Genomic DNA, 24,333 nt, shown 5'->3' with positions numbered 1-24,333 from the left:
TTTGTCCTTGCTTTGTTTTTTAAGCTAGAGCTAGATTATGTTAGCATTAATGTCAGTAAAAGAAGTCATTTAAGGGCCAAAACAAGTATGATGGCTGCTGTGGTTGAAGTGCTCAACCTTGCAAACATTTTGTAAACATCCCATCATGTTTAAATATACTTACCATGTGTTATTGGCCCATTCAAATGTAGCATTACCATGCCAGCACTTGGTGGCCTGGGCTCTGCTAGTATGGTAACACTAGAGCTCATGTGGTAAATGTTCTCAGATGTGACAAGGCGTGTTTTCATGCCTCCTTCAGACAAAAAAGTTTGTGTGCCTGCTCTTTGCCATGATAGGCTACGTAAATACTTACATGGCCTATCACGGCTTCCTGGCAGGATGCAAATGGCGGCCACTACAGCGGCCACCATTTGCATCCGCAGCAGCCCAGCCACGGCCGGAACTCTGGCTGCGGACGGCCCTGGCTGCCGACTTTGCGGAGCCACCGCGGAGCCGAGCCGGCCAGGGAGGATTCCAGGGGGAGAGACGGAGCGCCTCTCCCCCCACCGCGAATCACACCTGCGAAAAGGTAAGTGACTTTCGGACATCCCTAGAAAATAACAGAATGACATTTAATAGGGATAAATGCCAAGTTCTGCATCTAGGAAAAAGAAAGCAAATCCACAGTTACAAGATGGGGAATACTTGGCTCAATAATTCTACAAGAGAGAAGGATCTTGGAATTGTTGTAGATCACAAGCTGAATATGAGCCAACAATGTGATGTGGCTGCAAAAAAGGCCAATGCTATTTGGTGCTGCATTAATAGAAGCATAGCTTCCAAATCCCGGGAAGTACTAGTTCCCCTCTACTCAGCACTGGTTAGGCCTCATCTGGAGTATTGTGTCCAGTTCTGGGCGCCACATTTTAAGAAGGATGCAGACAAACTGGAGAGGGTTCAGAGGAGGGCAACAAAGAGGACTGGAAACAAAGCCCTAAGAAGAGAAACTGAAAGAACTGGGCCTGTTTAGCCTTGATAAGAGAAGACTGAGGGGAGATATGATAGCGCTCTTCAAGTACTTGAAAGGTTGTCACAGACAGGAAGGCCAGGATCTCTTCTTGATCATCCCAGAGTGCAGGACACAGAATAACGGGCTCAAGTTACAGGAAGCCAGATTCCGGCTGAACATCAGGAAAAACGTCCTGACTGTTAGAGTGATACGGCAGTGGAACCAATGACCTAGGGAGGTGGTGGACTCTCCCACACTGGAGGCATTCAAGATGAAGCTCAGATCTGAGCCATCTGTCAGGGATGCTCTGACTTCAATTCCTGCATTGAGCAGGGGCTTGGACTCAACGGTCTTATAGGCCCCTTCCAACCCTAGTATTCTATGATTCTATGATTCTAAGACAGAGGGGCTCACAGAGGCCAGAGGACTGATTGCCAGCAGCTTTTTTTCAGGATGCTGCCGTTAAAAGCAGGAAGCAGGCAGGGACAAAGCTGCTGGAGAACAACGTTGTTTCCACACACCAGATCTCGTCAGCCCCGCTTTGACACCAAACCTGAACCTCAGCCTTGCTTGTGAATCCTTGTGTTTAGACCTTGGACTGGAAAACGGACTTCTCTCTGCCATGCCATCTTGGATTTGTCGAACTCGTAAATTCCCCCGGTTTGGCCTCCTCCTTTCCTAGCCTTGGACAGGTTTATGATCTAGCTTATCAGTCAGTAAGTTATTGCTGCCTTTTGCAGGCGAATTGCAGTCAGCCGGCAAGGACTGACACATGTGTGGAACATTTACACAGACAAATGCTTTACCTGTGGCTGCCCTTCCGTATGTTTTGGCTGTTGCTGTTACTGTTTCAAAAAACATCAACTAAGCTGCTCTTAGGGATGTCGGAGAAATCTGCAATGGAATCGAATGAGTTCAGATTTTCATGAATCCGACTGGCGGGTTCTACAGTGAACCGGCTTCCCCCCTGTTGGGCAGATTCCACAGACATTTTCTAACTTTCCCAAATTTCTCAGAAATTTTGCCATTAAAAATATATACACACACACACACACACAAAACCTGGCCAAAAAAGTGCATTTCACCCATAGGCTAAAGCATGGACATGGCATTTCAGGGGAATTTGCGCATTTTCACATGTCCAAATTTGTGTGTGTGCAAATTTGCACAAATGCTAATTTGTGCAAATTCAGAAACAAAAAAATCCAATTCCATTGATGGGTGGATAATGGAATGAAAGGCAGTTGACCATCTGCGAAAAACAGAAGGAACGGATTTTACACAATCTGCACATCCCTAGCTGCTCTATCTAACTCTAAAAATCCTTTCCTGCTATCAACATATGCTGAACTTTGCTGGACATCTATTTTGTTTATTAGCTGCTGTGAGGGATATTTAGCTTTTACCATCCAGCCTAAAGCAAGAACTACCCTAACGTAATCTATATTGGATTGTGCTTACAGCAGTGAAGGATGAAACCAGTTGGCTGAACATTCACAAACACTAGCTGCTCAGAAGACAAAGCTGTCAGAAAGGAAAGTTGTCTAGCTGGGATTAAAACCTCATCCACAGGTCCTAGGGAGAGAAGTGGCTTGCTGGGCCAGACTGAGGAGTAGGGACAGATCCTAAGAGGTAAGAAAGGAAAGGGACATGAAGCCTAGAGGGAATGTGGTTGAGGGAACATGCAGCATAGGCAACGGGTTTAGAATTAGAAACAGGAAGCTGAAGAGAGAGTATGTGATGGAGGAGGAGGTGCTGCTTGAAGAACAGGGCCAAGGTAGCAGGGAAGTGAGGCAATAAGGAGCAACTGTGGGAGGAGGTTTGAAGGAAACTCACAGTGCTTAAGGTCAGAAAGGGCTTATACCAGGGGCGCAGAACTGTTTTGAGATGGGGTCCCGATTGTGCCTATACTTCACACCCTATGGGCTGGATGATGTCGAGGGGCACAGCCCTGCCTCTGACATCACCTGCCTTTTTTTCTTTTTTTCCTTCATGATGGAAGGTGTCAAGTTCCTTGGTCCTCTCCATTCTCAATCACACACTCCAAGGCACCAGGCTTCAGGCTCACTACTTTATTAGTTAGCTATCAGGTTCTATACAAATGCAAATCCTCGGAGACTCTCAGGTTACAAAGGAAAACTCCACACAATTACAAATATAAATAGAGGAGCCAAGTGGGAATCAGCGGCATTGCCAGGAGTTTGAACAAGAATTGCCGGCCAAAATAACTTTGGGGGGGCCCTCCCTTACATTTGTGCCCCCCTATGTAGGCTCTCACGCATAGCCAACCGGGTGGAAAATCTGAGCTCCACCTCTAACTTTTCCCGCTTCGCTCTGTGTTGGACTCTAGCATCCTTCAGGTCACACCCTGCACTCTCCTCCTCTTCTGAGATCTGGGTTCTCATGGGGGAAGAAACGGGGGGCTTCTGGTCGAGCCACCTGTGAGCCAAGTTCCTGAAAAGAACACCTATCCATATCTGAGCTCACTAGGGGGGAAACCTCTCCCAGTTCTGGCTCTTCCCATTCTGAGTCCGAGCTGCTCACTATCTCCACACGCTCAGAATCATTCCTGATAGAAGGAGGCCTGAAATTGTGCCTCCTCCCAGCACAGAGAAAGCATGGACTGCCCTGTATCCCTGGCCCTGCTGCTATCTCCAACCTCAGACTGGAGATAGTAGTGGTTCCACTGCAAGCATGCACCAGTAGTGGATCTCCACTGTTATCTCCAATCTCAGACCTCTGAGGGGATTTCTCCAGGGGGTGGGGCTTGGAGCCTAAGCCCCACCCCCTGGAGGAACCCCAAGAGGCTTGCAGCCTGAACTGGGGTGCCCCATGGGCCAGATTAAGTCCACAGGCCAGAGGTTCTGCACCCCTGGCTTATACTATTAGGAAGAGGTGGATGGGAATGCTAGAAAGGCTCGCTGGCAGGATGGCTTAAAGAAAAGGAACAATGCAGTTTGTGAGCTGAGGGAATAATAGAGACAAGGCACTGAACAAAGTAACAGACAGTAGGATAGGGTGAACTCTCACATAGGGCCTAGGAACAGGAGGAGCTGTGTATTATTGGCAAGAAGGAAGAGAACAGGCAAGTATGGCTTGGATGGAAACTGAGTCAGGCAGCCAAGGGACATAGAGCCAGTAGATATAGGAGTCCAGACCCTGAAAGTACAAAAGGAGAATGCTAACACTTGTAGCTTCTATTGTAACAAAGGAGCAACCCTCATTTTCCCTAAGGGAAAAACAAGGACCAAGAATCTGGGTGGGTGGGGGGACTGGGTGGGGGAGAATGGTGGATGCTGAATTGCACATTTTGAATCGAACGTATCCACCTTTTTTTCAGGCCTCTACTTCTTCTTTAATACACGAGATCAAGGTTGAATGTTCCTTATGAACAGTCAGTGTTCAGCCACAGGCCTGTACATAAAATGCAAAAATAAGTGAGTGACCAGTTCAAACATGAGTCCCTCTATTTTACCGCAGGGCACATTTGCAATATCCGGAAAGCTGGAATGGTTGTAAACCATTTGTCCTCTGTGATGATCACTATCTGCCATTATTGCTACTGTAAAAGTTAGTGAGACACTGCCAAATACAATGTAATGTAATAACATCCTGATGAATATTTCTGCCCTTGTCTGAAATACAGGTAAAATGCTCCCAGCAGTCATCATTAACCTCTTCCCATTCAAGAAAAGCAATCCTTGTCTGGCCTATATTAAATAATATAGTACTATATTCTGGGATTGCCTTGGAGACATAATTAAGGAAGCTCTCTAGGCACTAAGATTTCCAAGTATCACCAGGTCTGCCAGTGGGTTTTCATCTAAGAAAATGGTAACTAGGTTTCCTTCCAAAATATATTCAAATTCAACCAAGCCATTGATAGCAAACTGCACTTTTAAGTACCAAGGTAAAAATTACCCTTAAAATGAATGAGAGGAACATATATTTTTAGACAAATATGTCATCTAGAGAATATCAACATGGACCTGAATATTTTTCACCTCTTCTGAAGGCATAAAACATGGGGGTGGGGGGGAACCAGGAAACACACAGCCTCTTCGTTTGTTTAATGCTGTGACCTGGATATACAAAAGACCAAATTTCCATGGGGAAATTTGTGAATCTATAGTGAATCTTGTTTTTTAATCCATGAAATTATTTTGATTCCACAATCAGATTAGATCACTTGATCTTCTTCCTTTACAGAACTCAACAAAAAAGGCATAATTATACACAGCCCCAATTGTGAGCTTGTCAGCTTCTTGCCTGACTGAAAATTGATCTTTCTACTTCTAGGCCATGATTGCTTAAATTACTCAGCATGCCCTGAGAGTTTAGACTTTGAAGAAAATCTTGATTTATTGAAAATCAAGATGGCCAAGAGCCCTCATGCTCAGAGGAAAATTCTGCTCATTTTGGCTTTTAGAAATAATGCAAGGTGAAGGAAATGGCTCGCACCTATTTTCTGAACAAACTATGGTGTTCTTTAATCTCCAGAATTGTTTCATGTATAATTAGTGACCTTGAGAACTTAACAACAACAGTCCAAGAAAATTATTAAAGATGTAAGGACAGCCATGCTGCCCCCCCCCCCCAAACCCAATTCAGAAACAGGGTCTGATCTTACTTTGACATGATGAATGAGATGCTCAACTTCATTCACTTTGTACGTCTCTAGTCCAAGCTCCTTAGACAGCCGTAAAACACGATTTTGTGTTGGCCCCACATATGCTCCTCCCAGGTCCACATACTTCACATGCTTATTCTGGTAGAGAAAGAGGAAAAACACACTCCTGGTAAATAAAGATCGATTGAAACCTGAGATTCTCCATTTTTGCATCAAATACCAGATTTTGTTTTGTGGGGTAAAATTATAAAAGTGTGCTTCAAACAGTTCTTATCCCAGCAGAAAAAAATGTCATCCTAAGATGAGCCTCTCTAACATGGTGAAGAATGTGGACTGGGGCAGTGGGGGAGGGAAAGGTAGCTATCAAAATGCAATACACGGTTCATCTTGTGATGGCTGCGATATTGGTATCTGTCACAGTTTGTCCTGCTAGGGGAAAAAAGTGTTGAAGGCAAAGCTAACCAAGTATGGGTCTGGCTAGTGTTTGGATGGGCGACTCTATGTACTCCACCTTTCATGATGGAAGTAAGGTGAGATACAAATGTAGTAAATATCAGTAAATAAAACAGGGTTACTTACTCTTACAGTGAATGTTCTGCCTCCAACTCTGTCACGGGCTTCCAGGACCACGACATTCAGCCCTGAGTCAAACAGCAACTTGGCTGCTGAAAGACCTAAAGAATAAACAAAAAGCTAGATTATGATTTCCCTGCAATCCAAGGCATTTCACAGGTGCTTGAAAGCAGTTTTGATTTTTTAAAACAAGAAATATTTTGACTGCATTTAATTAAAGTCAGTAACATTAACAAAAACATACTTAATTACAAAGGTTTGTATTTCATTTCATTCCAAATATAGTTCATAAACATTTTCAGGCAATTCACAGAAGGTGTTTGTATTTATGTGGAGTCATTAAAATGCATCCTTCTACAATGTTCATTTGTACTTGGGGGCCTTCTGTTGACTTTGAAAAAGGAACCCCATCAAAATCTTCAGATATTTAAAACATCCAATATTGAAGTTACAAAGGCTGAATTGACTGAAGAGTGAAATGTCTCCTAGTGAACATTAACATTTTGAAATCTATAAAGATATTGCCAATGGATAGATATAGTCAATTGTTTTATCACATGGTGTCCACTTGAAGATACACCATATATAACTGCAACCATATGGGGAGGCAGTTGTCTTTGGGATCCATCAATGTAATAAGACAAATCTGACCATGTCCCTGCTATGTCGCAGGAAGCTACAGGTATCTCTCATAAAAAAAATTAGTAACAATATCCAACACTAATAACCATCTTTCCCAAAAGGGGATATATTAGGGTAGAAGATCTACGACAGATTTTTCTTTATTGAGAATTTGTCTCACCCGTAAATCTCCAGATGTGAAACTGAAGTAATTAACATCTCATAGCAATATTATGATTAGTGAAAGAAGTGAGCCAACAATGTGAAGTGGCTGCAAAAAAGGCAAATGCTATTTGGGGCTGTATTAATAGAAGCATAGCTTCCAAATCCCGGGAAGTAGTAGTTCCCCTCTACTCAGCACTGGTTAGGCCTTATCTGGAGTACTGTGTCCAGTTCTGGGCACCACACTTTAAGAAGGATGCAGACAAGCTGGAGAGGGTTCAGAGGAGGGCAACAAAGATGATCAGGGGACTGGAAACAAAGCCTATGAAGAGAGACTGAAAGAACTGGGCACGTTTAGCCTTGAGAAGAGAAGGCTGCGGGGAGATATAATAGCGCTGTTCAAGTACTTGAACAGCTGTCACAGAGAGGAAGGCCAGGATCTCTTCTCGATCATCCCAGAGTGCAGGACACGGAATAACGAGCTCAAGTTACAGGAAGCCAGATTCCGGCTGAACATCAGGAGAAATGTCCTGACTGTTAGAGCAATATGACAGTGGAACCAATTACCTAGGGAGGTGGTGGGCTCTCCCACACTGGAGGCATTCAAGATGAGGCTGGACAGCCATCTGTCAGGGATGCTCTGACTTCAATTCCTGCATTGAGCAGGGGAATGGAGTCGATGATCTTATAGGCCCCTTCCAATCCTACTATTCTATGATTCTATGATTCTAAGTAAATAAAAACATTTTCCACATTAAAAATTATTTGTAGTGCATCACTGTGTATTCTTTATTTGCTTTTAATTTTGGTCAGTTTTAGCTAAAATGCTACAAATGTTAATTTATTGCATTTTCTGGAATCATGGTAATGACAACTAGAAGATAACTAAACTATAGTTCTCTCTTTGCAAGAAATCAGCTTCTCTGCAAATTAATTTAACAACAAAATTTCAAGAGCTGAGCTGAGACAAGAGACAATTGCATTTATGCAATTTAAGTTTTGCAACAGGTCGGCTGTAAATAAAACAACAGACTTGAAAAATATTCTTTAGCATTAAATGAAGGTGATAAGAAGTTTCATCAGCCCCAAATCCTAGAACACAGTTATCTGGAAGTTTCATTTCATTGATAGAATCTAGGAAGTTGAAGCATTTTCCCTGGACTCTAGGAATATAATTGGATTCAATGGAAATATTAAAACATCTGACTTAATTTCAATGGTTTCGTTTTAATAGTGGATCAGCAAGACTATTACTAATTTGGGTACATGAACTGTGGCCAGGGGCACAAAACCATAGTTTCCAAGTCATAAGAAGTAATGGTTTTCACTTTATTCTGTACTAGTCAGACCTCATTTGGAGCACTGTATTCAGTTCCGGGTGCCACACTATTACAAGGATGTAGGTAGACAAACTGGAACGGGTTCAGAAGACTGCAACAAAGTGAGCAGTGGCATAGCAAACAAGTCCTATGAGGAAAGGTAGAAAGAACCGAGGGAGCAATCCTATGGTCCCTGGACATTGCCTGAGGGGCCATAGGATACTGGGGATTCCCTCTTCCATTGCACAGTGCTCCAACCTTGGAAGGGGAGTCAGAGATCTGATCCCCCTCTCCCTCGCAGCCAGTGCAGAGAGAACTGTGATTTCAGTTCTGAACTATGGCTAGTACACCACGGTTTGGCATTATGTCTGAAATGAACCACTGAATTACCCTCTGGCAACGGTGCTGTTGCACTCATGTCCTGCTTGTGGGTTTCCCATGGGCAGCTGGTTGGTCACTGTGTGAATAGAATGCTGGACTAGATGGAGCCTTGGTCTGATGCAGCAGGGCTCTTCTTCAATAGTAGCAAAATTAACACAAACAACAAAGGGGCGACAAGGAAAGATCTTATTTGCACAAAGGGCACGGCAGTCCTTAGATGGTGGTTACACAAGGCAAATGCAGCAAGCCTTCATAAGTAACTATGGCAACCTGCTATCAAATAGCATCCCCTTGAAGATGCTGCGACTGAGGAGATCGGCTTCCAAGGGCTTTTACAATCTGCAGAAATTGCTCCCCTATCACAGAGTAATCTGTATTCAAATTACTATGTGACTGAAATGTCAGCAACTATAATAATTATTTCATCTCTGATTTTGGCCTTTTGCATTCCTGGTAGTTCATCGTTTCACAGTCATAGACCAGAACTTTAAATTCAACCATTTCACTGTCAAAAGGTCAGATTGGTAAAATAAGACAAACATTAAATAGGTTCTCTCAATCTTGGCTCAACTTGAAAAACATGACAAACTTTATGCAGTTATAAAACGTGGACTTTGAGTGCTTCTCTGTATATGACTGGAGGCAAACCATTTTAAACAGAGTTTGAGAAAGGGTTCAATGTCTGCAGTATATACACACATTCCTTCTGTCCCATTCTCCCTGTAATCAGACAGCTTTTTGAACCAATACAAAAACTCTATAAAACCTGTTTAAAAAGGTAAAGGTAAAGGTGTCCCCAACCAGTCGTGTCCGACTCTAGGGTGCGGTGCTCATCCCCGTTTCTAAGCCGAAGAGCCAGCGCTGTCCGAAGACACTTCCGTGGTCATGTGGCCAGCATGACTGAACACCGAGGTGCATGGAACGCTGTTACCTTTCCTGCCAAGGCGGTACCTATTTATCTACTTGCAATTTCTTGCTTTCAAACTGCTAGGTTGGCAGAAGCTGGGACTGAAGACGGGAGCTCACTCCGTCATGCAGCACTTGGGTCTCGAACTGCTGTCCTGCCGACCTTCCAGTCTGCAGTTCAGCGTCTTAACCACCAAAAGGCAAAAGTGGAATGAGTTTACACAACGCATGCAGAGATCCATCTTTTAAACCACCATCAACTCTCTGAACAAATGTATTATACGACCTCAGCCTATGTTATAGTGTAAAAGGCATTCCGATCTACGCACTCTGAAAATGCAGCAAGTACCAAAAAAAATATAATAGTTCCAGGCCATAACTCAGCTTTGACTCAAAGCTATAACATTAGCATTAACATCTCAAGGGCTTTAAAAAAATGATGATGATACAACAACAGTGTATAATGTGAGAAAATCTGACACTTATCTACAGATATTAGGTCCTGTATAGGTCCAAAACTACTACTACAGCCTTACAGCTTGCCATTATTGCTTCTAGTTCTCCAGTGTGGAGGGGGAAAAGCTCCAGGACTTTTTTCAGAGCAGGAACAACATCATTTGCCTGAGCACCAGAGTAAATGACAGACCATCCTTGCTCTGGCAAGTGAATGGGTTGATAAGGAGGCTTTCAAGTTTTACTGTTGTTTGTTCAAAATTGGGAAAGGAGTACGACAAGGCTGTATATTGTCACCCTGTTTATTTAACTTATATGCAGAGTACATCATGAGAAATGCTGGGTTGGATGAATCACAGGTCGGAATTAAGATTGCCGGGAGAATTATCAACAACCTCAGATACGCAGACAATACCACCCTAATGGCAGAAAGTGAAGAGGATCTAAAGAGCCTCCTGTTGAGGGTGAAAGTGGAGAGTGCAAAAGCTGGTTTGAAACTCAACATTAAAAAAACGAAGATCATGGCATCTGGCCCCATCACTTCCTGGCATATAGAAGGGGAAGAAATGGAAGCAGTGACAGATTTTATTTTCTTGGGCTCCAAGATCACTGCAGACGGTAACTGTAGCCATGAAATTAAAAGACGCTTACTCCTTGTGAGGAAAGCTATGGCAAACCTAGACAGCATAGTAAGAAGCAGAGACATCACCTTGCCGACAAAGGTCCGTATAATCAAAGCTATGGTTTTCCCAGTACTCATGTATGGCTGTAAGAGCTGGACTATAAGGAAGGCTGAGCACCGAAGAATTGATGCGTTCAAACTGTGGTGCTGGAGAAGACTCTTACGAGTCCCCTGGACTGCAAGGAGGTCAAATCAGTCCATCCTAAAGGAAATCAACCCTGACTGCTCATTGGAAGGACAGATACTGAAGGTGAAGCTCAAATATTTTGGCCACCTAATGCGAAGAGAAAACTCACTGGAAAAGACCCTGATGCTGGGAAAGACTGAAGGCAAAAGGAGAAGGGGACAGCAGAGGATGAGATGGCTAGATAGCATCACGGATGCAATGAACATGAACTTGAGCACACTCCGGGAGAGAGCGTAGGACAGGAAGGCCTGGCGTGCTATGGTCCATGGGGTCACGAAGAGTTGGGCACAACTTAATGACTGAACAACAAGCATAGAGGAAGTCAGAAAATGAGGAAAAGAATCAAACAGAAGCTGGATACTTCTTTCCTTCCCTTTTTGGGCTTAAAAGTGTGCCATTTCAATTGAGGGGGAATCTCTGTACATTCTGATGTGGGCATTCAAAGGCAAGCCTCATTCAGCACAATGGGAGTTACTTCTGAGGAGACACTAATGCATTTGTTGTTGGAAAGAAAGCAAAAACAGCCCCCATTTTAGTGCACAGGATTTCTATACAGAAGCTGTGAATGAGTACACACAAGGACAGAATCCAGCCCCCATTGTAACCCACAGGATAGCTATAATGAAGCTGTGAAGTACTTTCTTCCTAAGGCAATTCATCGGTGCTCGCTTTGTATTTAAGGAATTGGGCTTTAACATATGCCATTTCAATTGAGGAGGAATCTCAGCCTCATCCATCACAATGGGAGTTACTTCTGAGGAGACACTAATGGGTTTGTTGTGGGAAAGAGAGTGAAACGAGCCCCTATTTTAACACACAGGATCTCTATACAGAAGCTGTGAATGAGTTATGTCCTAAGGCAATGGACCAAAGCCTCGAGATCGCGCTTAATCGCATTTAAGGAATTGAGGGCTTTGATATGTGCCATGTCAGTTGAGGGGCTTCTCTGTTATTTCTGTGGTCATTGAGAGGTCAAGCCTCATTCAGCACAATGGGAGAAAAAAAAAACCCTGACTGGGGTCATGGGCTGTGTTCTAGTGCTTATTTTCAATTATGTTTTAAAAGTTGGTCCCTCGGCATCCTGTTCCATATGGCGATGAAACTTCTGGAAAACAGGGAGGGAAAGGGCTGGGTCACTGAGGTCAGAGCGACACACCCACAAAGTCCGGGCTACACGCCCCATGGGCAGGACTATGATACCAGACGCAGTGTGATTGTAGAAACAGGTCAGTAATGGAGCCGCAGTAAGCTGGAAAAGTTGGACTATAAACAGTCTCGGAAGCAGCAGTTTTTCGTAGGGATGGCGGAGAATTTCTCCCCGAAACTTCGGGGGGCCGAGCGCCAACGTGTTCGGCCCCCCGAATAAGTTTCGGGGAGAAATCCTCCGCACCCCCCCGCACCCCGCACCCCCCCCGGGACGGGACTTACCTTCACCGAATGTCCCTCCCGGTGGCTGGTCCGGCCGGCGGTTCGGTGGGTGTTCGAGCAAGGCAGGAGCGGCAGCCGGTCTTTCGACCGGCTACCGCCGCCGCCATTGCAATGAAAAGAAAAAAAAAAAACGCCCCCTGATAGGCTACGTGACAATTAACGTAGCCTATCATGGCTAGATTTGCAAAGTCAGCCGTGATAGGCTACGTGAATCGTCACGTAGCCTATCACAGGTGACTTAAAAAAAAAAAAAAGAGTGTACGGATAATGGCGGCCCCCATAGGGAGCCGCCATTCCCGTTCCTTATTTGGTTGCTGTAGTCTACGTAAATGTTTACGTAGACTACGGTGAAAATAAGGGCAACGCTATTTGCGTTGCCCTTATTTTCACCGTAGTCTACGTAAACATTTACGTAGACTACAGCGACTAAATAAGGAACGCGAATGGCGGCTCCCTATGGGGGCCGCCATTCGCGTACGCGCTTTTTTTTTTTTTAAAGTCACCCGTGATAGGCTAAGTGACGATTCACGTAGCCTATCACGGCTGACTTTGCAGATCTAGCCGTGATAGGCTACGTTAATCGTCACGTAGCCTATCAGGGGGCGTTTTTGTTTTTGTTTTACTTTCGCGTTCGCGGCCGGGCGAGGCGAGGCGCCTCCTCCCTGGCCTGAATTTCGGCCGGCCGAGGTGGGAAGCCTCCCCCCCCCGGCCTGAACTTCGCGGGGGGACCAGCGAAGTGCCTCCCCCCCACCGCGAACGGCCTTCGACGACAGGTAAGTGACTTTCGTCCACCCCTAGTTTTTCGGCGATAAAATGCGGCACTGGGGCTGAATGGCCACGACGTCATGGAAACACAGAGACCTCACCGCGCAGCCAAGTTGGAGTAAATCACTGGTGGAAACTCAGCCCAGGAAATGTTAGCCCTATCCAGATGTTCAAACTATACACAGTGAACACACATGCAGGGGTAGGGGGAAGTGGGATTGTGGCAGCAGGTGCCAGCCGCAACCTTATGTGTGTTCAGTTACACAGCCTCATGGAGAATAGGGTCTCTCTAGCTCTCTTAAGCCATTCAGAGTTCATGCAAAGAGGAGGAAAACATGGCTGTGCTCACTAGACCCATAGCCTGTGTCACATCCCCATCACCTGGCCTTGACTCCCTCTACAGGGGGCAAGACCTCAGGCCTGGTAGCCAAATCCAGCCCTCTTGGGGTCCCAATCTGGACTGGCACTCAATGGTGAACAAAGGCCACATCCTATCTGGGAAAGTCAGGGGGAAAACATAGCCACTTCCTGGTTCCATTGCGCACTGTTACAATATCTAATTGAGCCAGCGTGGTGTAGTGGTGAGAGTGTTGAACTTAGAGCCAGGAGATCCAGGCTCAAGTCCCCACTCGGCCATGGAAGCTTGCTGGGTGACTTTGTGCCAGTCACAGACTCTCAGACCAACCTACCTCACAGGGTTGTTGTTGTGAGGATAAAATGGAGAGGAGGAGGAGAACATAAGCCTCCTTGTGTTCCTGGCAAGAGGAAAAAAGGTGGGATATAAATGCAATGAATAAATATATACATAAAATAATTCATTGCCCTCCTTCCAAAAATATTGTTGGGTGAGATGATCATGGCCAATGTGCCTTTTTGAGAATGCAGCTTCCTCTACCAGAAGAGTACAAAGTTTGCTTCCATCAAATCTGGTCTTATTCTATTACTTCCCGTAATCTGGCCTCATGCCACAGCTGAATGAAAAAAGATTGTGTAACTGGCTTCCCTACTTGATATTTCCTTGGCAGGTTCCCAACGTTAAAGTCAAATAGATTTTGAACTGTATGAGCAATGCAGGCAATTACAATATGTTTGATCAGCTGCTTCAGAGTGCTACAAACCAAGCAGACTGGATTCAATGCCTTATCAGGACTGTCTAAATCTTGTATAAAGAGCAGCTGGAAGTGATAGACAAGAATATGGCTGGATGACTTTAAAAGGGGATTGGACAAATTCATGGAGGAGCAGGCTATCAGCCGCCACTGGTACTGTTGGCTACATGCTACCAACATTATTTGAGGCAGTATGCCTATGTACACCAATTGCTGGGGAACATGGGTGGGAGGGTGCTGGTGCACTCATGTCCTGCTTGTGGGTTTCCCCACAGGCAGCTGGTTGGCCTCTGTGTGAATAGAATGCTGGACTAGATGGACCCCTGGGTCTGATCGGGCACGGCTCTTCTTATGTTCTTATGTTATGTTCTTAATATGCATGACGCTCTGCTGCAAAGGAAGAGGGTCTGTAGGGTTCAAATCTAAAACAACAAGCTGCCCAAGATAACAGGGCCAACTGTGTGCCCTTCTGAAAGAATGGATAATGTGCAGTGCTGTTTCATGTATCCTCAAGGGCACTTTTATAAGCAACATTAAAACACCTTTTGGCCTCGGTCAAGAAATGTACTGTATTATATCTGTGAGGGATTTAGATTTGGTTCAGTTGCAAGCCTGGTTGGCAGGCAGATTTCCATGTTCAATGTGTGGTTTCTGCTTCACATCACAGGACATGACTTGACCAGGCACACTAGCACCATGACTGAAAATAAAGCATCTGAGCATGATCCCTCTTAAGCTACCCGATAAATGGTGTTGGAGGAATTAGAAATAGGACAGTGCTGCTGTGTAAATTTTCATAATGTAGGTATGTGTGATATTACAGAGGTGCACTTATTTATTTGTTTATTTTACTTATGTTTAATTATTTAATTATTTAATTTATATCCTGCCTTCCCCCCAAAAAAATGGTGCTCGAGGTGGCTAACAATAATAAATAATGATATCAGAATCTGGCCGTCAGGTAACTCTCTACATAGGAACAGAACTGGCAGCTGTACAAAGTGTTCAGGAGCTCTCAAAAGAGCTTTTTAAAAATGTGTTTATTACCCACAGTTTCCACTTTCCAAGCACTGGAAAGGCCTTTTGCCCCTATCAGTTCTGTCCAGAAAAGACAAATCAAACGCTGATCAATGGAGGTGAAACGGCCCTCGGCAACCAAGATAACCACGTGGCTTACTTTGCAGAGGACACCTGTCTAGTCCATGTCCATTTTACAGATAAAGAACCATATTAAGAAGAGAGAGCAGGGGCCCTGAAGTTGAGGTCTTCTCAACAGGTAGCACCTAGTCAGCAGTCTCCCCCCATATGAAGAGATGTGCTGTATTTCTGTTTAAAATATCATACTTTTTTCTAAATTTGCATCTCTACATATAAATAAGCATATGCAAATCTTATGCAAAACTCTGTCTCCTCATTTGGTGATTTATTTCCTCTTTTTTGGCAATTCATAAGTGGGCCATTCTGTCAGCAACCAAAGGCATCCTACAGCTCAGAAATAATCCAAGCATTACATATGGCCAGCTGGGAGAAGGTAAAGATATAGTGGGGGAAGTTACAAGAAGAGTTAATTCTTTTCTTTTTTTAAAAAAAAGTGGCGATTATAAAAGATTTGGGAAGACAATTAATAAACCAAATCCTTCAAAAATGTTGCTTGAGTGCCTTACAGTTACGTAAGTGATATTGTGAGGGTATTTCACAGGACTCAAAGCAATTTGCAACACTGTACAAGGTCCTGATTGCTGTATTGAGTAAGTTTATGGTTAGCAAAGTTTTTAACACTTAACTTGAAACGTTGCCTTTAAAAGAGAAGCCAACCTTTGACCATTAACCAATTATTAACTGCTGACAAATTTATTTTTTATGTCCCAATAAGCTAATAAGAATGCAACATTGTTCTCATTATCTTTAAAAGAGTGCAGGCACTGGTCTTCCAAAAGTCAGCTTTACTGACTATAAAAAGTAGTCAGGCGACAGGACCAGTAACAACCACTAATGTTTTGTTTCCTTATCAAAAAGAAAAAGGGAAAGGGAAATGCTGTGCTCTAGAAATAAATCAGGGAGTTAAGAAATCAAAGAAATGAGAGCGATTAATTTCTAACGTGGACTGTTCACGTGCAGCGGGAGTGGCTGCCATCTGAAAACCAGTGAAAAGCTCCTTCAGAATTCTGACTGGTTCTGACTTGAAACCTGTAGTGGATTCATCACTCCACTGACATTGGAGCCACCAGTCTCACTGCTGACAAAACACACACACACACACACACACCATCAAGCTTAAAAAGTGGTTTCAAGCCTCACCTTGTCGGGTGGCAGTCAGAGCCTCTGAGGGAGCCCCACTTTTGCAAGAGGGAAAAGGCAAATATCGATAATGACTGCTGAGTCAGGAGCAATCCTCTCCAATGTAAATACTGGTGGTTTGAGCAATGAAGGCGTCATATGACCTGACAGTGGCCTAAGCTTATTTCCTCAGCTCTTTGGCTGAAACAGTCATGATCAAAAGTGAGATTTCAGTAAGTAGAACTCTCTGTGTGGGTGCCCCAATATATTACAACATAAAAAGGCATTCGAAATTTAAATGCCAAGTCCTTCCTTCCACAATCAATGAAAGAAACCTAAATTAAGGAATTATCATAATCATCCCGCCTTTTCTATAAAGACGTCAGGGTGATGTACATGATGCCCTTCCTTTTATCCTCACAGTAACCCTGTGAGGTAGATTAGGCTGAGCAATGGTGACTGGCCTAAAATCACCCAGTATGTTTTGGGGATGAATGAGGATTTGAACCTGGATCTCCTCAGATCTAAACACCACACTGGGTCTCAAGAATTGGAGCACTTGGTATGTTAGAGCACCATCTCCACGTAGAAATCCAGTTTCAAGGAGGACCACCGCAGGTACCACTGCCCCCAAAAGTGATTGCAACCTAATGTAGTATGAGATAGTACCTCAGCCGCACTATATCACCTCTAGCAATATGGTTTGCTTCCTCCCATTCTTGGTTTGCTTAGCCAAAGTTTGCCCTGATGCTCAAATCTGGCAAACTATGGCTAATGCTAATCAGGAATTGCCTCTAGTCTAAACCATGATTTGGAATCATGATTTGCAGTGGGTTCTGTAAACCATCTTCTGGAGACAATTCCTGGCATCACGAGCCCATAGATTACCCAGTTTCAATGTCATGGCAAATTATGCTTATGCAAATCAGGAAAGAGAAGAGGGGAATCTGTGCATGAGGTGGAAGTGAGGGTGGGTGAAGAAGTACTGTACAAGAGCCCATAGCACGTTTCTGATCCTCTAAACCATGATTTGGAGAAATTGTGAATAAGGTATCTGAGATGAGCCAGTATCTTACCATCTGATTCCTGAGAAAGGATAGGGTTTAGAACCAAAGTAGACATTACATTAAACATAATGAGGCTACTGGCAAAACTGGCAACTGCACATTCTGGGTTTGCGCTAGCTTCCTGTTGTGCCGGCAGTCATTCCCACGGGGAACAACAGAAACAGCACAGTAGCAGTATTGGATACTACCCAATATAAGAATCTAGATTTGTTTGGCCTACAACACCCAGGTAATGGGAGTTGTAGGCCAAACCACCTGGAAGGCCACAAGTTGCCCACTCCTATCTTAGAGCAAGGGTAGAGAACCTGGTGCCTTCCCTGACTATTGGCCATGCTGTCTGGTGCTGGGGAGTTGTAAGCCAAACCGTCTGAAGGGCACCAAGTTGTCTACCTCCGCCTTAGAGAGCTGGATGAATATAGGGAGTTCACTAATATTATTCAAATTCTATCACAAATATGACTGAAAGAGAAAGCAACGGAAGGGTAGAATTGAACAGGGCCATTGTGCAAGCGCCCCCTCCCACCAATTCCACTGCACAAGTGGAACCCACCACTTGTGCAACAGAAATGTAACTTGGGAAGCCCCAAAATGAGTGGAAACACTCACTCCCTTATGCAAGCTGTGCTGACCTGCCCCATTCCAGAAACAAGCAATTCCACGGTTGCTCCTGGAAGCACTAAATCTCTGTGGTGCAAGGGGTGGGTCTCACTTGCGGAACAGCATCAGTGGGGGTGCAGTGCCCCACTGGATACTGCCTGAAGTGTACATTGTGGGAAGGCAGGCCGTAGCAGGTGAAAGAAAGCGTCAAAAGGTTCCTAAGTGTCCTGATGGAAAAGAGCTAGAACGTTGCTTTCAAGCAGTATGAGGGCAACAGTCGCCTTTAAGATCCTTGCTATCTTGAGACTTCCGGTAAGGAGCCGTGTCGTCCTGGCAGTGCAGGGCTCCACAGGTTGCTTTTTTCAAACAGCGGTGAAAAGGTTGAGAACCCATTTTTCTCCCCTGGAAAATAAAGGGGAAGCCTACAGTACCATCTAGACGAATCTTAGAAGAACAGCTGCCATTGCGGAGGATGAAAAGGGGCTCAAAACTAAGGTTAGTCACTGGAGTTAATCACCTACTGAAAGGCTGTTTTGAAACTCTTAATTAACTAAGAGATTATAAGGACTGACAAGCTCCAATCTTAGATAGTATTGGAAACTTAAGCTACCAGCAAGCACCACTTGCACAGCAAAAAGCGAAAGTATGGCAGTTGTATAAATCTAACCTGAATTAAAATCAAGGAGTTGCAGACTTTTACAAAACGAATTTAGCTCAAGAGGTCCTTTCAAAAGAAAAAAAAAGGAAAGAGTATTAAGACTGCTTACATTTTTAAATAAGTATTACAGCCTAATTAATTTTCTATTTCTTTAAATCATTGTTTGAAGGTTTTAATGTTTGAATTTATATGGCTGAAAGCTACGTTTTTGTCCAGTTGCTATTTTCTTCTGCATGACCTTGAGAAAGTGACGAAGTCAAAATACATAAATCGTTGGCAGAAAGCCTGGAATAGGCTGGAATAATATCAACTTGTGGGCTGACTGCTTGAAATTTACTAAAGAAGAAGTACTGCTGACACCTGTTGGATGCTAAAAAATCAGCAGCTTATGAAAAATCTTTTTATGTTTTTTTTTTAATCTCTTTTTCTCCTTTTGATACTGAGAGAGATCTTTTTTGGCATTGGAGAATCAATAACTTACTGGATATCCAGATAAATTAATTTATAACGGAAGTAATGAAGAAGATGATTGAATGCGTGCTATGAATTTGGATAAACCAGCAAACGATATCAGAATAACTTATAGCGGAGCAAATACCTGGGAGATGCCTATAGAACAATTAAGTAGAAATACTAAATCCAGGAAAGGTTCTTTAAAAGAGACTCTGATGGGAGCTACAAAATTATCGGTGAAAACAACATCTATAAGCAAGGAAGAGGTACCTGAGCAGAAGCAAGATATACAAAAGATGGCCTTGGACGAACAAACACAGAATATTATAGATGCTATACGCAAAAAGATGGAGGCTTTCAAACTACGCATAGAACAAAGGATGGGCACTTTTGAACAACGTATAGAACAGAGGATGGGCACCTTTGAACAACGTATAGAAAAATGGATGGAGAGTCAAGTACTGGAAGTAAAGGAGGAGATTAAAGGTACGAAGGAAGAATTGAGACAAGAATTTAAGGAATTACATGATGCATTAACTCAAAGAACAGAAGAGTTTAAAATAATGACAAACAAAGTGGAAGTACTGGAAAATAATGCAGAAATTGTAACTACGGAGTTAGAACGTGAGCAGGATGGCTTAGCTTGGTTTGAGCTTAAAGACAAGGAACATTCGTTATATTTTAGAGGGGTCACGGAAAGTTATGGCAGCGCAGAACCTGACCTCAGAACGGAATTGGTAAAGACTATAGCAGCCTTTTTGAGTAAAGAAGAGAAAATCATGGAAATGGAAATAGATCGAGCTTATAGACCGAATTTGACATATGCAAAAACAAAAGGTCTACCCAGAGATACTATTGTCCCTTTTGTAAATAAAATTACAAGGGATTCAATTCTCCAGAAGCACTATAAAACTAAACTGAAGATGGTGGGCAAAGAGATTATCGTCATGAAAGAAATTCCTGGAAGATGTTTGAGAAAAAGGTTATTCATTTTTAACAACAATCCTGAAACAGAAAAAGATCATGTTTAGATGGGAATTCCCAGAAGGTGTGGTCTTCTCTTACAGAGAACAGAGATTTAAGGTGAACTCAATTCAAAAAGCAAGAGAGTTCCTTCGAACTTATGGGAAAGATTGGACAGACCTACAGCCTGATGTACAAGAAGAGGAGAGCACTCAGGGTGCAGCAGGTGGAAATGAAGAATGCACCTTAATCTTATATTTCTTTAAAAAATGGATTACAAATGTTTAACTTGGAACATTAATGGGGCAAATGCTCCTCAAAAGAGAAAGAAAATATTTTATTATTTACAAAAATTGAAACAAGATATAATATGCTTACACGAAATGCATATTAAGAAGATACCAAATATTTAATTAATAAAAAATTAGGTGAAGAGTTTATAACTGCAAGATGAAAAAAGAATTTTTTTTCAGTAGTTCTATATATTAAGCCACATTTGGGACTGGAATTGGTATTGTCAGATGAACAAGGTCGTTTTGTGGGAGTTAAAATTACACTGAATGGTATATCAATGTTGATTTTAGGGGTTTATGCACCTAATGACCACAAAGCGGAATTTTATAAGGATCTCCTATCCAAACTCGTGGATCTAACTTTTGATAGTTGGTGTTTTATGAGAGTTTGGAATGGGATGATTGCACCTCAAATTGATAGAATATCGGTGTGGGGGGGGGGGGGGAAGAGTAATCAAGGGAAATTACCTAAAAGTTTTTTTTTAATTGATGGACAATTTGACTTTAGTAGATGTATGGAGAGATAAAAATGGAAACTCAAAAGAATATACATATTTGTCAAAAAGACATAAATCTTTTTCAAGGATTGATATGATTTTGACAACTAAAGAGCTTGTTACAAATATTGGCAAAATACAAGTTTTACCAAGATCATTTTCAGACCATAACCCTATATCTATGTCATATGTGAAAAGAAGCACTACTTTTAGATGGAGATTGAATGAAATGATATTTCAAAATAAAAGTATTGTGGATGACACTAAAAAGAAATTGAGATAATTTTTTGAATTGAATCTGGACAAGGGAACAAATATCCGAACAGTATCGGATGCAAGTAAGGCCTATATGAGAGGTTATTTTATACAACAAAACACGCAACTGAAAAAGAAAAGAGAAGAGAAGGTACAAAATATTCTAAAACAGATAAAGGGAAAAGAAGAATTCCTAAAGAAAAAAATGGAAAAGGCAAGTGTCCTCCAACAGATTAAATTACTCCAACAATTGTCGATGTTAACAGTTCAGGATATGCAAAAAAAATTAAACATTGTAAAACAAAAAAAAATTGAATTTGCTAGTAAACCAGGAAGATGGTTGGCCTATAAACTTAGAAAGGAAAAAGAAAAGAAAACAATTGTAAAAATAAGTGAAAGTGGATTAGAATTAACTGATAATGTGGTAATTCAGAAAGTCTTTCATCAATATTATTCACATTTGTATAAAGGACATGATATCTCCCCAGAATTAATGGATAAATATATTCATAAACAAAATTTACCAAAACTTACTAAGGAACAAAAACAAATGGTGAATGGCCCAACAACAGTAAATGAAATTGTGGAAGCAATAAAAAATAAATAAACTGGGAAAAACTCCAGGACCAGATGGAATATCAGGATTATAAGAAGTGTGAAGAAGAAATTTTACAACCATTGAAAAATATGATGTACAGTTTTTTAGAAAAGGGGGAGATACCGGAAACATGGAAAACAGCATATATAACATTAATACCTAAAGAAGGACAGGATTTAACCTCAGCAAAAAACTACAGACCAATCTCATGATTAAACAATGACTATAAGATATTTGCAACAATTTTGGCAGACAGGCTCAAGAAAATATTGCAGGCGTTTGTATATGAGGATCAAGGAGATAGATGAGAGATAATGTAAGAATGGTCTTGGATGTGGTGGAATATTTGGAAAAACACCCAGAAAAACAAGCAGCTCTGATATTTTTAGATGCAGAGAAAGCATTTGGTAATCTCAACTGGAAATTTTTAATTAAGACTTTAGAAGAATTGGACTTTGGGGAAAACTTTATAAAATGGGTGAAATCAGTATATACCTATCAAAAGGCTCAAATAATTATAAATGGGGACTTGACTAAACCTTGTGAGATACAAAGAGGAACAAGACAACATTGCCCATTGTCACTAGGGGTGTATGAACCCCACCCACCGGTCCACCTGGGGGCCTGCGGGGGGGAGGTGATCCGTTCCTCCCCCCAGAATCTTCCCCGGCCAGCTCTGCTCTGCAGCAAGTCTGCAGAGCCGCTGGTCGGGTCCGTCCACAGCCGGACTTCCACCCACTGCTGGTCTGCGGACTCAAATGGTGTCCGGCATAGCGGACGCCATTTGCGTCCCTGCTCTTTTCGTGATAGGCTACATAAATATTTACATAGCCCATCACGAAAAGAGCAGGGACGCAAACAGTGTCCGCTACCCCGGATGCCATTTGCGTCCACAGACCGGCAGCAGACGGCTGCGGACTCAGTGGACGGACCCGGACCCAGCCGGCGGCAGGTAGGGTCCGTCCGGGCGAACTTCGCAGGGTGGCAGATGGGGGCTGGTCTGTTCTGCCACGGACTCCAGGGGGCTGGATTCTAAAGAATCCGGCCTCATTGGAGTCTGTGGCAGAATTCTCTGCCATCCCTAATTGTCACCGCTACTGTTTATATTGGTTTTAGAATTATTGAACAGAGATCTAAGACAAGATAATCGAATTACAGGAATAAAGATTTAAAAGGGACCTTTAAGGGGCCCATTAACAGTAGCACCTGGACAGCAGACTGAGCAGGGACACAGGTCTTGCGGTCACAGCTTGTATTTTCTATTTAAAGTATAGTAGTTATTTTAAATTTGACTCTGTATGTATACACTGGCATATACAAAGTTAATGCAAATAAGCAGCCTCTTTTGTCCTCTGGTTTGGCAATGCATTTCCTCTTCTGCTGATTTGTAACTGGACGTCATACATACAAACAAGGCCTGACCTCTTAACATTACTGCTAAGCGATGCCAATTTTATTATACATTCCAACTATCCATGAGGGCCACTGATTTTGCTAGAAAACAGAACAGCCTCCCAAGTATGTGAATGTTGACCATCCCTGCTCTTAAGTAATCTCTGGCAGACATCTATCTAGCCTTTCCTTGGAATCCTCCAGAACAGAAATTCCACACTCATATGATAAACTAGCTGTATGGAAATTCTCCAGATATATTCCTTTGACAGATAACATCCCCCATCTGGTTTGGTAATCATGTTGTTGCCTAAAACTAACCTCCAAACTATGGATTTTTTTTTCTGAATCAAAATGTCACTGTAATCGCCTGAAAAGCAGTGTCCCAATTATAAATTGGTCTATAATTCCTACATTCAGTACTATTTTTATTGATGCTATAAAAGGTAATATTCAATGATTGGTTACAAATTGATATAAAAGTGGCACACACTCTATAATTCATCCACGTTAGTCAGCATTTGGTCAACTGCCCTTGAGTAATTATGTCAGCAGCAATAACATGGTGTGTGTACAAAAGCAGATAAGTTTTAATTAATTCATCAGCAGTATACTTTTATATGCATTTCACACCGGTACTGTATATAGGAGCAAGTTAAGCTGCAATATTTCTATGCCTGTGCTGAAGCCTGAACGTTCACAAAGTAAACATTTCAGCTTGATGGGGGGCCTCAGAGATTCCAAAATGTTCTCCCCAAATGGTTTATCTTTTGTGCATTTTCATGCCTCTTTGGCAGGGGCATTTTCATGCCTCTTTGGCAGTGAAGGTGCTGCTGATTTAAAAAAACACAATGCAATGTACTGTACTGCATGTACTCTCAGCCTAGACTGGGAAGAGCCACCAGATTTTTGTCAGAATATAAAAGGGGTAGAACCACGTGTGCCACCCTGAGCTCTTTTATGATATTAATTAAATTCTGTGATGTCCTCTTCTTCCTGGCAGCATGATCCCAGACAATAGAAATCACATTACCAGTGTGATGACATCATATGACCATTTAGACAGATATGGATAC

At 42.7% G+C, this 24,333-nt stretch overlaps 1 protein-coding gene across 1 annotated transcript in view; it reads right to left on the bottom strand.

The window, feature by feature from the left end:
- The window catches only part of MAOB (monoamine oxidase B), an 80,970-nt gene that overhangs the window by 50,474 nt on the left and 6,163 nt on the right, over positions 1 to 24,333 (bottom strand). The window contains exons 2-3 of the mRNA XM_084843859.1: positions 6,201 to 6,295; positions 5,622 to 5,759 (exon numbers count right to left, since the gene is read on the bottom strand). Of these exons, the coding sequence (XP_084699985.1) occupies positions 5,622 to 5,759; positions 6,201 to 6,295 (233 nt within the window). The remainder of the gene's footprint in view (positions 1 to 5,621; positions 5,760 to 6,200; positions 6,296 to 24,333) is intronic.

This window comes from Heloderma suspectum, chromosome 3 (assembly GCF_057233095.1).
Source record: "Heloderma suspectum isolate Gila_16-S chromosome 3, 16-S_ref, whole genome shotgun sequence".
In the NCBI taxonomy this organism is placed as follows: domain Eukaryota; kingdom Metazoa; phylum Chordata; class Lepidosauria; order Squamata; family Helodermatidae; genus Heloderma; species Heloderma suspectum.
The sequence above is the reverse complement of the archived record's forward strand: the minus strand, read 5'-3'. Positions and strand labels throughout refer to the sequence as shown.